At 34.1% G+C, this 14,648-nt stretch overlaps 1 protein-coding gene across 1 annotated transcript; it reads right to left on the bottom strand.

The window, feature by feature from the left end:
- Nucleotides 1-6,495: 6,495 nt before the first annotated feature.
- On the bottom strand, nucleotides 6,496-8,711 carry LOC132628412 (uncharacterized). Its single transcript, XM_060344194.1, has 5 exons — nucleotides 8,595-8,711; nucleotides 7,287-8,451; nucleotides 6,992-7,226; nucleotides 6,713-6,858; nucleotides 6,496-6,626 (listed from the first exon to the last, which is right to left on the bottom strand). Exons 1-5 carry the CDS (start codon nucleotides 8,709-8,711, stop codon nucleotides 6,496-6,498), a joined length of 1,794 nt encoding a protein of 597 aa, XP_060200177.1.
- Nucleotides 8,712-14,648: the final 5,937 nt, after the last annotated feature.

Here is a 14,648-nt window from a genome sequence, read left to right as displayed (position 1 = left end):
CAGGTAATCGCATTCTAACATTGAATACTATTTGGGTCCAATGGGAAGAAAATAATTTCTCATGTATAAGATTCATGATATATTACCTAGTTAAATTAAGGGAAAAGCGTCAAAGTATCCCTCTATTTTGTTTTAATGGCTAAAAATATCATCCGTTACAATTTTGAGTCATTTATGCCCCTGTCGTTATGAAATTTAACAAATATACCCTTCATTGAAAGAAATTCCCAGATTGATTCAAATAACTGAATTTCACAAAAATAACTCACTCCCCTATTTTACCCGCCCCGACCCACCTCCTAAAATAACCCATTCTTACTTATCTCTCATACTTTCTCCTCCTCCGGCAAACTCCATTACCAACCAACCACTTCTCCCATCCCTTCCCCCTTTCTCGATTTTTAGCCATCTCCAACCAACCACTTCTCCCATCCCATCCCCTTTTCTCAATTTTATATCCTGTTTGCTGGCTCCTTTGCGTTACTATATCAAATTGCGTTTTGATCCAAAAATAAAATATAACCTCATGTTATTGGAGAAGATTTGTCAAAAAGGCCACTTCTAAGTTTTAATTGGGAATGTGGCCACTCATTTTTTTTTCAATTATTTTTCGGCATTAGGGTTTAGAAATATGGGAATGGGGTACTTTGCATAATTTTAAAAAGCTTGAAAGTTTTAAGTTATACACTTAAGTCCAGTTGACTTCTAATAAAATACACAAATACCCCCTCTCTCTCATCCGTCCCTTTCTCTTCTTTATTTCTCTTTCTAGCTTGGAACTTTCAAACTTCCACCTCTCCCCCAAGCTCCAATACGCCTTGATCATCGCAAACAGGTAATTACTTTAACTTTGCAACTCCGTCGGAGCATTTTGAGCTCCATATTTCCCTGAATTTTTTTTTTTTATCTTGATAAAAAACTAGGGTTCATAAAGATCTGCTTTTTTTTCAAAACCTTTGTTGTTTTGCCTTTTTTTCGCCGAAATGTGTGTTATTTATGCTTATTTTGCTTGTTTCGATCTTTGTTTTCCTGTTTTTGCTTTTTGAAATTATATATGATCTATTAATAGACTTTTGGTCGATTATTGTTATATCGTGGTTGATCAACATCTCTATTGTTTGTATATAGATCGTATAAATGCCTAGGTGTAGAGGCAAAGGAGGAAAAATACTCCTCCGTTCTTGTGCTATAGTTGAAACTCGTTCTAATACGAATCGTAAGGATAAAAGTAGATAAGATGAAGAACTTAGTCGAGATAGAAAAAGAAAAAGAAGTGCAGAAGCTGAGAGTGCATCCCACTCAGACCCTATTGATGAGTTTAGTGTTGATGGACATAGAGTTGATAGTAGAGTTGAGAATGTATTTGGGGATGATTCAAAACATTCTAGTGCTGCTAAAGATGTTGATCCTTTGTCCTTGCCGTATTGTGCAAAGACAATTAAAGTTGAAAAGTATGGCTTGATCAATTGGTTGGATGATTATGAAACTTTTGCAGTAAAAGTTTCTATTAGGAGCAGGCTGTCGTTGTTAGTTGAATTTAACAATGTGTTGAGAGATCAAAAACTAAGTAAAATGTGGAAGCGTTCCTGTTTTGGTCACTTTAGAAAGCTGTCAAAATTCTTCATCAATTTCAACGGACGGATGATCTATTATATGCTTCTTCGTCATGTGATCCAGAAAAAGAATCGTAAAACGTGGTTCCCCGCGAACAAGCCTACGTGTTTTGGCTTGAAGGAGTTTGTGTTGATCACCGGTTTAAATTGTGGATCCTATCCCTCTCAATCTAGAAAGGACAAGGCAATTAAGAAAGGGGCAGAATTCTATGAAAAGGTTACTCGAAAGAAAAAGATTACATTAGACAAGCTATTGTCGGTGATAAGAGGGCCTAGATTAAATAAAGAAGAAAAGCTAAAATGTTGTCTTGTGTGGTTTCTCAATACAATTTTGATGGCCAAAGATGTGTCCAGGGGTGTGGACGCCGATTGGTTTAAAATGGCTGATGATTTGGAATTCTTCCGGAGCTATCCTTGGGGAAAAGAATCCTTTGAACTCGCCTTGGAATACTTGATGGGCAATGTAGATATGCCCAGGCACCACCAAACCCACCTTGATAAGAAGACGTCATCATATGCTCTCTACAACTTCCCCTAGGCATTTATGGTACATGTTATAAACCATTAGTGTAGTAGATTATAGATTGTGTGTCATTTATTTTTACACTTAGCGATTATTTGTGTTATTATAGGTCTAGACTTATGAAGCTTTCCCCGCACTTGGACTGCATGCTGACAAATCAGATGAGGTTCCTCTGCCTATTCCTAGGATTCTTATGTGGTACAGCACAAAAATGGAGCGATTTACTGAAGGTGATCCATTTAGTATTGGAGGGGGAATTTCACAGGTATAAATTTGGAGTCTATTATCAATATTTTTGCAAAAATATAAATTAAATGCTAATGTTTTGCGTATTCGTAGGTTGTGCACCCTTACATCATCCCCATAATGTGTGAGACGGAGCAGGACTACATGAAAGACTCATTGGCATTTGATGAAGTTGATGATCCCATCATAGATAAATTGAAGATAAAATTAGAAGGCATGACCGTATTGGTTACACCAAAGAATGGCTTGAAGGCTTCTAGTAGGTTGAGAAAGCAGCCAAGGAGAATTCTGATGAGGATACTCATCATGCCTCGAAGCATCGTAGTAGGTTTGAAAAGGAGTCCAAGGAGCCCTCATATGATGTGGAAGATATTCAATCAGAAGATTTTGGTGGTAATGTTGGCATTGGGACTTCTAGGGGTCGTGTCGCACCAAGTGCCTACCCATCAATGCTGATAGAGCATGTGGAACTGCAGCAGCATTTGGTGAAGATGGAGGAGTCTCTGAATGTTGTTCTTGCTTATGTGGAGGCAGAAAAATTTAGAATGAGCGAGAAGGCGAAGAAGAAGAATCAGGAGACTGTCAAAGAGAAAGGTGAACTTTTTGAATTTTTTTGTTGTAATTTTGTTGTATACGATTTTCATTCTTTTTAATTATATCTAAAAAAAATGCAGCACAAGCACCTGTGGACCAATCTCCTATCAACAAGTTGAATGTAGGTACTGAGCTCCCTAGACCAGTTGCTCAAGCTAAGAAGGTAGATGATGTTTCTGTACCAACTGCCCAGGTTAATGAGCAGAATGCTAGTGCTGATCTTGAGAAGGTTGAGGTCCCTAGACTAGCTTCTGAAGTCGGGAAACTTGAGAAGTTTGAGGTCGAGAAGGTTGAGCTCTCTATGCCAACTGCTCAAGCTAATAAGGCAGCAGATGTCCCTGCTAAGGTTAATGAGAAGAATGCTAGTGAGGCGAGTCAAGCTGATGTTGAGTTTGACTCTGAAAAAGTTGTGTCGGGCGTCCTCGCTTGGATTAATTGTTCTTCAGACAACTAATTTGATTATTTGGGTTGTAACAAACAATTAAGTTTTTACTGAATGTGTGTGGTGGATGATGACAAACAATCAGTACTAATATCTAACTGTTTTAACAAATAATTAATTTTGACTATTTTGGATTAGTTTATGTGAAGGTTAGATCATTGAAACCTTTGTATATAATTCTGTTGTTGCCTTTTGAATTTGGATGTGCATAAATATTTTGGATGTTTTCAAATATGATTGTTTTAACAAACAATTAATTTGACTGTTGTGTATCTGAGTGTGTTGTTTCATTGTGAACTTGGATGTCTTCAAATATGACTGATTTTACAAGTAGTGGTCAATTCTTAATATAATTATCTATCGGCGACATGAAACCTTATTATCTGCTACGATGATTGTTGATCATCAACTGTGAGTTTATATATACTACTAGTGACTATGAATAAAGTTTGTGCACAAACTCAATAGAGATGTTATAACGCTTGAGGACAAACACATATATTTTTCATATAAATAAAACCCACTTCATATTGTCCAAAATTCTTCATACGCCAAAATGAAATACCCAGTCCCACTACAGCCCTATTACATATTGTCATATAGCAAACAACACTAATAAACCATACAAAAGCATCATTAGTCTATTACTTTTCTCTTCAACCACCATCAACCTCTATTTTACTTCATCCCTCTCAATTTTAGCTCCTCTCAATTTTAGCTTCTCCCAACATAACTTTCAAGCGATTCTTCTTTTCTTCAAATTCTCTAAACAAAGACTAAAATAATTCCTCGTTCTCAAAAGATTCTCTGAGCCAATTTTGTAGTTCAGATTTGGTTAAGGCTTTTGATGTTGGTGTCTCAGGTCCACCTGGGCTCATTTGAGATTTTTTTGGTGTTTTGTTGGGATGTGGATCAATAAATCTGAAATAGTCGCAGCCACCACAATCCTGAAACAAACAACAATCAATTAGAGTTTCTTGTCCTGAAATCATATAAAAAACGCATACATTTGAATTAGAAACTTACAGTTCCAACTGCACAATTAAAAAATCTGTGACCTGGGTTCTTTGGGGTGCGTGATGTCTTCAAGACAGTGTGTTCAGCGTAGAAACAAATGTCGGGATCGTGTGGTTGAGATGTTTCAGATAGCTGAGACATTTTGGGTGTTTTGATCAACAAAAAAGATAATAGTGGGGTTTGATCAAGAAAAGAGACTATGGAGGTGTTTGATCAACAAAAGAGACAATGGAGGTGTTTGAATTTTGAGTCGGTTTTATATAGGGAAGGGTGTATTGTTACCGTTGTAAATTTAAGAATATTTTATTTTATTACCGTTGTAATAAATATGTTTTCTAACCGTCGAAATAAAGCTAAGTGTGATGGGTCTATTAATAAACATAACTATAGTAAACGACTATGATCTATAATTACTCATTGAGACGGTATATGATGGACCTTCAAGAATAAACGGGAATAAAAGTTTTTATTGGAACGAGAAGCCTGCTAAATTTGCACAAATCCAACAAACCAAAAAAAAAAAAAATGAACCCCAAACCCCAAATCTAAAAAAGCCAAAAATAAATAAAATAAAATAAATAAAAAGACTTGATACTATTTAAACATTATAATAACACTTTAATACATCATATGAGAGTCCCCATCTATTAGACACATGATCAAAATAGTTTTAGGACACCTAATAGTCCTTAAATCACTAATATTAATCTAAAAAGGCCAAAAATACATAAAGTAAAATAAATAAAAAGAATTTATACTATTTAAACATTATAATAAAACTTTAATACATCATATGAGAGTCCCCACCAATTAGACACATGATCAAAATACCTTAAGCACAAGTAATGTTGTTCTTAGAACAAGGTTGTGCTTTGAGAACTATAACTTATTGTGAGACTAATTGGATAGTAGTGATATGATTACCATTACTTGTGCTTAAGGTTTTTTGATCATGTGTCTAATTGGTGGGGACTCTCATATGATGTATTAAAGTGTTATTATAATGTTTAAATAGTATCAAGTCTTTTTATTTATTTTATTTTATTTATTTTTGGCTTTTTAGACTAATATTATTGATTTAAGGACCATTAGGTGTCCTAAAACTATTTTGATCATGTGTCTAATTGGTGGGGACTCTCATATGATCTATTAAAATATTATTATAATGTTTAAATAGTATCAAGTCTTTTTATTTATTTTTGGCCTTTTTAGACTAATATTAGTGATTTAAGGATCATTAGGTGTCCTAAAACTATTTTGATCATATGTCTAATGGATGGGGACTCTCATATGATGTATTAAAGTGTTATTATAATGTTTAAATAGTATCAAGTATTTTTATTTATTTTTGGCTTTTTTAGATTTGGAATTTGGGGTTTGGGGTTTCATTTTTCTTTTTTTGGGTCTATTGGACTTGTGCAAATTTAGCAGGCTTCTAGTTCCAATAAAAACTTTTATTCCCATGGTTTATAATCAACCTTGAAGATCCATCATAGACCGTCTCAATGAGTAATTATAGATCATAATCGTTTACTATAGTTATCTTTATTAATAGACCCAACACACTTAACTTTATTCTGACGGTTAGAAAACAAATGCAACAAACAGAAAAAGACATAAATAAAACACAAGACAAGAAATATGAACATCAACAATATATTTCATTTCATTGGAATGGTTAAGACACGTGGCTATGAGCATGGAGGTGTCGTTTAAATTTGTATTTTATCAGTGTGATTAGACATGAAACGCCAGTATTCTGAAAATGTAATCATTACGCTACTCAGTTCCGCATGTTAAGGGTTTTAATTGGGGAGTATAGATCTCCCAAAGGAAGATTAATTTCCTAACTATGAACCATCATAGACCAACAGACTGGTTTATTATAAACACACATAGAGTCTATGATAGACTAAAATAAAGTTGATTAATATTGAACTAATACAATAAAAATACATTCAAATAAAAAAAATCAAGTGGGATGCTCTCTCAAAAATCGACACGTTGTTTTCTTGTGACCAGCCCCCTTGCAAATCGAGCACTTGTTTCTCGTCCCTTTGCTACTTCCCCTGGACTTGAAAGATTCTGCGACGCCAGAAATACGCTTCACTCTTCCTTCCAAGTTTGGGGTCATAAGAGGGTGGAGGAATATACATGTTTGCGTACTTCTCTGGGACTTCCCATTCTGACTCTGCAGGGATTACATTAATAGTTTCACCAAATGCAAGAATAACTGAACTTTATACATAAGCGAGGAATACTCGTAGATGCTTGAACCATAATCAGGTCCGTACTTCAATCTCAAGGCTGCCATCGCGTGAGCACATGGTAATTTCACCAAGTTGTACTCTCTACAAGTAATGTTCAGTAGATTGAATTTGACAGTTAGGCCACTACCGACTATGATGAACTCGTTGGCATCCCTGTTTATATTATTTACAAACAAGGAGTCACCCTCATTCATCTTTTCCCTTAGCGTCTTTTCAACCGAAGGCACAAGTAAATTGATTGAACTGCTGATATTTGCACGTCTCTGCCTAAACAATTTCAGCAAACCTCCTAGAAATAGAAGTGAATAAGGCAGCCACAGGGTACTCTCTTTCATCCCTTAACATTGAGTTTAGCAACTCCACAATGTTTGTGGTCAGCACATCGTACCTATTTGCTGGGAAATATGCCATGCTCCACTTGTCAAATCCAATATCAAACTCGAGGAAATTAGCATCTTCGGGGCATTTATTCCTTAATTGCTGAAAATGTTCATTAAACTCCTGGTAACCATATGCCTTTGCTGCATCATAGTAAACATGAAGAGAATCTCCACATTGAAAATTTTTTCAAAGGTTATCACCAAGATGCTTCATGCATAGTCCATGATGAGCATGCTCAAAAATTCTGGAAACACCGTTGGTGATGCTCTTGCGCCTATCAGAAATGATGCACAAGTCTGGTTCATTGGCGATTATATGCCTCAGCTGCTCAAAGAAGTAGGTCCAGGATTCATCACACTCCTTGTCCGCCACGCAAAAACCAATTGGATAGATATGGTTCTCAGTATCCTGTGCGAAAGGCGACAACAACACACTCTCATACTTGCCGTATAAATGTGTGCCGTCAACGGCAATAACCTTTCGCACGAGTTTATATCCTCGAATGCAGGCACCGTAAGCTACGAAGTAATATTTGAACTTGTCCGCGTCATCAAGACTAATGCAAATTCTGGAAGCTGGATTTAGATTTTCAACCATGTATGAATAAGCCGGTAAGCAAGCATACCCGTGCTCCGGTGTCCCCTTAATCATGTTCTTAGCCGTTACACCTGCCTTCCAACACTGCCAATAGCTTCGTTTACAATGGAACTCCCTAAAAACCGTCCTCTGGATTTCCTTTGTCGTTGGCCCTTTGTTGTCAATATCGTCATTCATTAAGACTAATGCAAGGACAGCTGTTGAGGCATGCTTATGAGTGCTCGTAACGTGTTCAACCCCACAAGTGTGATCACCAACGTACTTGTAAATTCGAAACCTATCCGAGTTGTCGTACTTATTGGCCCACAACATCCAACCACAATCAGGAGAGGTGCATTCCACCTTATAATATTTGTTGTTACTCTTGTTCAGTTTAAAACAAACTGGGGTCGTTATTGCAGCTTTCTTCAATAAAACCTGTAAATACTCTTTGTTCTTAAATGTTTGCCCACAGTAAAAACCGGTTCCATCACTAAAGTTGTGGTTACTTTGTGAACCACTTGGTTGCTGCCCATCATCCCCATAATTTCCATCACACTCTTCGTCATCATTATCAGGATCATCCATATGAATAAAATGATCACCCATGCCCTCATATTGCATTGAAGCTTCATCAGCTAGCGGCTGTGGCAGTGGTGGGTCTATGTGTGGGGGTGGTGCTGTTAATGTAGAACCAACTTGAGACCTCTCAACAACATTTATTCTTAAAACGAGCCTAGAACCATCAGCAGCAACATCAAGCATGTACAATACCACCTGCCTCTCATTCTTTATGAAAGAAGGATGGGTTTTTTCCCAGTGGACAAAGCATTAATCATATAACTAATGTGCAAGTCGCTAGGCTCACAATTTAACTCCCTGCTTTCCATTACGCTCGTGACCAAGTCATTATACGTACCATTGTGACGCACCGCAATCGGCAGTACTGTCACCTTGCTCACAGAATTCCAATTCCAACATTTTTGGGTCTCTTCCCATTCACCCATGTAATCACCACCTACTATAATATATTCTGCAATCGACGCCATAATAAAATATATAATAGACTATGACTTTGGTCTATGCCTGGTCGATGAATCGTTGATGACTATGGTCTATTACTGACCGGAGAGCTGTACCAGATGCAGGATAAAAAAGAGCAAGGATAAAGCTCTTACCAATTGCGAACTGAAGTATTTGAATGGAGAAGTGACGGAATGTCGGAATGAGACTAGAATTTTCGCCGAAAAAGTGAGCTTTTACAACAATGAGGAAAGCTCCTTCTCAACGATTTCTACCAGATTTTACTTACAATGGCTGAACTATGGAAGCTTGGCGTCGTTGGGGACCGTTATCCGGTGAAAAATCAGAATTTTTGCCGGAAAAATGGTAAAAAAAAAAAAACGGGAGCTTTTTGGAGGGAAATATTTTGTTTTTATTTCTATTCCAGGTAATAAAAATGTTAGGGCTGAGGGAGGCAAAAGTGTAGTTTTCAGAACTTTGGGGCTGGGATTTTGGCAAAATAAGTTTCCAAAATGGCCTTTTGGCCCACTTCCCCATGTTATTGCTTCAGCTTAGCCCTGAAAGGTTTTTAGTTAAATAGTGCAATTGCCTTGCCATTTCTTTGTCCAGTGTGAATAGTCCTACTTCCATAATATTTCCTTTCATATTTCAATGTAATGCTATTGCCATCTTGATATATAAAAGAAAACACATAGAATTGTCGTCGAATTCGCATGCGCTAATATTATAGATGAGTTAGATGAAACCTTCATAACGGTTGGAGATGGCTGCTCTACCATAATTTCTGAAATGAGATATAATATGGAGAAAGAGTGGAGGTAATGGGAGAAGTGGTTGGTCGGAGATGGAGTTCGTTGGAGCAGTGGGCTTGAGAGCTGGAGGAAAATATGGGAGAAAAGGAAGAATGGGTTATTTAGGAGGTGAGTGGGGTAAAATTGGGGAGTAGGTTATTTTTGTGAAATCGGTTTATTTGAATCAATTTGAGAATTTCCGTCAAATAAAGTGTATATTTATTAACTTTCTTAACGGCGGGGCCATAAATGATCCAAAATTTTGTATTTTTTTTTTCAATTCTAATGGAAAATATTTTTAGCCATTAAAACAAAGTAGAGGAATATTTTTTACTCTTTTCCCATAAATTAATTTCAAGACATGTTTAATTGATTCGGTTCAGATACTTGTAACATTGGATCTTTCGAGTAAAAAGGAAAAATTACGGCTAACAAATGATATATAAAACCGATCAGGTATACAATAGGTAGAGTTCTCTATTCTATATTTATAGTGTGATATAGATAAGAAATATATGTCTACTGGGAGATAAGAAATAGAGTTCTCTAATTCTATATTTACGCACTTTAGCTCATATTTTGAGTTTTTTACCCGATTTAGGCCATATTTATGTATAAACACCTTTTATACAAAGTTGATACATTATTTTTAATGTTTCCGTCAAGTATAATATTGTATAATATAATGTAGTGTTGTATAAAACTGAAAATATGGGCAGGGGCAGCTCAATAAAATCGATGGCCTAAAGCCAAACCTCTATTAGAGGCCTTTAAAATATCTAATAAAATTTTACATATTCTTATTCTAAATCCTTTTTTTTTTGTGTGTGTGTGTGTGTTGTGAAGATGGTATATAGTTCATCTTGTCTATCTCGATTATTCACTCAGTTACATGCTAGCTTCACGATTAGAGATATTTAGTAACTCTATTCACTAAACTTTAAACAAACATTTGCGTAAGAAACATATATAGATGGTTATGATAATATTTTTCTAACTTCTCATCATCTAATAACCTCAATTTCATAACACTATGTAGATGTCAAAATAATTTCATACATTTAGAACAATTCAAGTCTATTTTGGAGTAAAAAAAATGGTTTAATCCAGTATTTATAAGAAACAATCAACTCTATAAGAGAATTCATCTTTTTAAAATTATCAAAGTAGTCATCAATTTGTTCACTTTTATTTATTGCATAATACTAATATAGTGTACGCGTTTTGCGCGTGACCAAAACGCGTACCTCTTTTGACAACAAATATTACAAAAAAAAATTGCATTTGCTACCAACTTCAAAATTAATTAGTTGCAAAATTGCTCATAGCTAATTTTTTGTACATACAATTTAATGTTTGATTTTAACTTGGACTCCACAATGATTGCTTCATTTCAATTATCAATTTTATTTTGTTCTATCAAAGCACTGTGTATCTATTAAATCCTTCAATTTAGATATCTTAAAAATTAGAATTTGATATGTGCATCTGTGTTTAGATGCAAAATGCATGAAATTAATCACAATAATTGATTAATAAAAATGATTAAATTTTAGTCTTTTCGAGAAATTATTATAGTATCATTTTTTTTGAACATTTATTATATCATTATGTTCAAATAACAGAAAAAAATTCAACTAAAGAAAGATATATTTCTTGAAAACGTGCTATGTTTTTCTTTTTTTTCCCTTTTCCCTTTTCCCTTTTCTTGGGTTGATTCTTATTCTTATTTTTTCCCCTTGAATGTTATATGTTTGTTTGTAATATAGTGATGGAATTTGTTCTTTGTAATTTAAGTTTATAGATTTTTTTTTTCATTCAAAGGAAATTTTAGTCTATATTCTTATGTGCTAGAATAACGATTTTATCCAATGTAAAATTTATTTTTATTGGGTTAAAATCTACTTTTAGTCTATATTCTTATGTGCTAGAATAACGATTTTATCCAATGTAAAATCCATTTTTATTGGATAAAAAGGGCGAACACATTTTGCTAAAAAATTTCGTTACCTTGTCTCAGAGAGTACAATTTTTTAAAATTATTATTTTAAAATTAATCCTCATCTCAAGTTCAAATATCATCTAAGAGTACAACTAATCATGCTGGGGCTTTTTGCAGATTTTGAGGAGAATTCTCTTATCAGAAATAGATGGTCCAAACTAAAGTAATTAAGCAAGCATAAGAGAACTAATAATTCCTTCAGTGAATGAATTGTTTTTTCCTTAATGATTTGAAGTCATCTAAAACTTAAAAAGATCTCAACATGTCTTGCATTTTACATAATCATTATAACATCTCTTTGTTTATCACAAACCAAACTGAACTTTCAACCATTGTCTGTAAGAATTCCTTAAAGTCGAATCCAGAAAAGGTGCATTACTAAGGTGTTTTTGTCCCTCCTACAACTCTTAAAAAGTATATGCAATTCTTTATATATCTATTTCTTTTCTAATGATGGTTTATTAGAATATTAACAATTAGCAGAAACACTTTTGTATACTCTAATCTCAGGTTTGCCTACTCAATTAATGTTTAAGGTAAGTGTTATATCAAAACTTTAATAACTCAAACAATATAAATTACTGACGGAAGGTAAGATGCATGGAAGAAGTTGGCAGAGGAACAAAGACAAATATACAATCAGAAGTGGTTTATGAAATCTAATAACAAAGGTAGATATAAAAAAACAACTTGAGTACCTGTGCTGCAGTGCTTTATCACATCATATTATGTAATGAAACAAATAGTATAAAATAACTCACCATGAAATAAAGGAAAGAGAGAACAATATTGTTCAATGCTTTCAAATACGTCTGCGTGGATACAAAACAACTAACTTTAACATTGTTCTCTTCATCTTTATGTCTAAACCCTTGGAGAATAGGTTGCTAAATGAATTAACCAACCAGGAAACTAAACCCTAGCATCCACGGAGAATATAAAACTGGGATATTGATGGATGTATGAAACCTTTTTTAACAGGGACACTAAACAGTAATAAGTTTCCTACTTATGCTATTGTTCTATTTCCTTTTGAATCTAAGTCAATTATGACTTCTTCTTTAATAAGGATATTAGTAAATAGTAATAAGTTTGTTCTCCTATTAATTCAATTTTTTCCTTTTTGGTTAACCTACGAAAATTTGGTTCCTATTAAACTACTTGTTCTTCTTTTTCCTTTTCTGTCATGTGAATTTTGTGTTGACTAAAAAAGAATTATAATAATTTGAAAAAAATAGTAAATGACGATTTGTCTATTGTAGAATCTTTTAATGAAGGGAAAAAAATTCAATCAACATTTCTAAAGCCCTTCGTGCTTTTAATATAGTATAGATAGATTAATATAGTATAAATAAATAATGTATATAAAATAAAATAAAAATTGGGGCCTTCATTTTGAGGGGCCTAAAGCAACTTGTAACAGTTAAATCCGGAAAAAAAACACTTCATGGAAGAACACGGCCGAGAATGTTATCCCATTTAATTTTCACAAATAATGTTATAGTTATGTTATAAGCAAATGATTACTATAAAGTAAAATGTTAATTAATTTTAGAGTCCTAAATATTAGGAATTTACATAAAATAGTTCAAATAAGGAAAAATTTATTACCTAAAGTTAGTTGATTTCAAAGTCCTAAACATTACAAAAAAAAATATTGTGGAGTTTCCTTGTTGGAAAAGGTAATTGTCCTTATAAATTATTCTTACGTCTATGATTCCTCCAACCCCACCCCCCACCCCCCCAAAACCCCCCTTTTTAACGATTATCTAAAGTAAAACTTTAATTAATTTTAAAGTCCTAAATATTAAGACTTCTTAGTTTGGTCTATAGTCCTAAATAACGATAAGGAATGATTTAATGAAAAACAAAGTTATTTCTATAGTCCTAAAATTTAGGAAAATAATTAATTTACAATTTTGTTCAATATGAACTCTACTTTTAAAGGGTAGAAAAGGCGAATGTAATTTCACCGAAAGCCTTCGTAGTAGCGTGTGTAACCCATATCAATAAGCATAAAACTTTAAAGTCATATAAATATTGTTAAATTACGCATACCTGACGTGCAAGTGTAAAGTGTCGTAACAAAAATATCAGAAGAACCATTGTTGGTAAAATCGTTTTGCTGCACATTCGTAACAACAAAAAAGTCCTAGAGAAATCATTGTTGGTGCGTAGAAAAAGAATAAGGTAATGCCATACCTCTCACGGTGCATGTAGATACTTGAAGATATTATTTTTGAATTTGAGGTCAAGTTCGGAATAAAAATAAAAGACATAATTTATCAAGTCTTAAACCATATGCACAAAGCACAAACTCATATAACGATATTGCTCATACATGCAATATACATTGCTCATACATGCAATATACGTCGCAAGAACTGCAAGTGTTAATCAAGACACAAAGGGACCATCTTGATCCATAGATCAATCTCATAAAGCTTCTAAATAATCTTCTTAGAATATAGCGGAAACAAAGTGAAGAAGCAAACACAAAGAAGTATAGGTGATTCAACATCTACTATATATACATAAAAATAATTCTAACTATATACATAATTTTTCGCCGGATAGTACCTGTAAACCCTAAATTAAACGAACAATTTCTTTCTCTTAACACCCCGACATTGTTCAAAGTTAAATCCCTGCCACGAAACAAAAATTCACATAAGGCACACCATCGAGTATCAAGAAAATAGAAATACAAAGCAAAATTTAAGGATGATGGATCCGCCAAAACCATATATATAAGGTACACGACATGTAGCATAGATCCTTCAAAACCCACACATGAACTCGGTAAAATAAAGATTACATAATCGAGTTTATAAACTAAAGCATCAAATATTATAACCAAATCGAGAATCAAACCCGTATAAAGTTGATTAAGCTCTACAATCGATTACTTGATATGCAGTAGTTCTGGACTTGTGGGTAAAGTTTTAGCCGTTAATTCATGTTAGTTGATTATTAGGGCTAATTCAAGTTAGTTGATTATTAGGTACTTTTATAGATGCGTACGTTTTCTAACCAAATTAGTTAGGGGCGAAGCTTGTTGGAACCCCAGAGTTTTTACTTGATCCAGGATATGTGATGTATATGCCATTCCGAAGTGCTCTATTAATCTACTAAGCCCGATTTCTGGTGGCGCACCCTCCACACAAGCA

This window comes from Lycium barbarum, chromosome 2 (genome assembly GCF_019175385.1).
Source record: "Lycium barbarum isolate Lr01 chromosome 2, ASM1917538v2, whole genome shotgun sequence".
NCBI lineage: Eukaryota > Viridiplantae > Streptophyta > Magnoliopsida > Solanales > Solanaceae > Lycium > Lycium barbarum.
Note: the sequence above shows the minus strand (reverse complement) of the source record. Positions and strands in the feature narration are given on the sequence as shown.

Bases quoted from the DNA above. Each gene is read 5' to 3' on its own strand.
- LOC132628412 (XM_060344194.1), bottom strand. From the start codon at position 8,711: ATGGCGTCGATTGCAGAATATATTATAGTAGGTGGTGATTACATGGGT. The intron at 7,227-7,286 runs GTGATAACCTTT...ACTATGATGCAG, and splicing joins ACTATGCATGAAGCATCTTG to CAAAGGCATATGGTTACCAG. The intron at 6,859-6,991 runs GTTTGCTGAAAT...TAATATAAACAG, and splicing joins TTCACTTCTATTTCTAGGAG to GGATGCCAACGAGTTCATCA.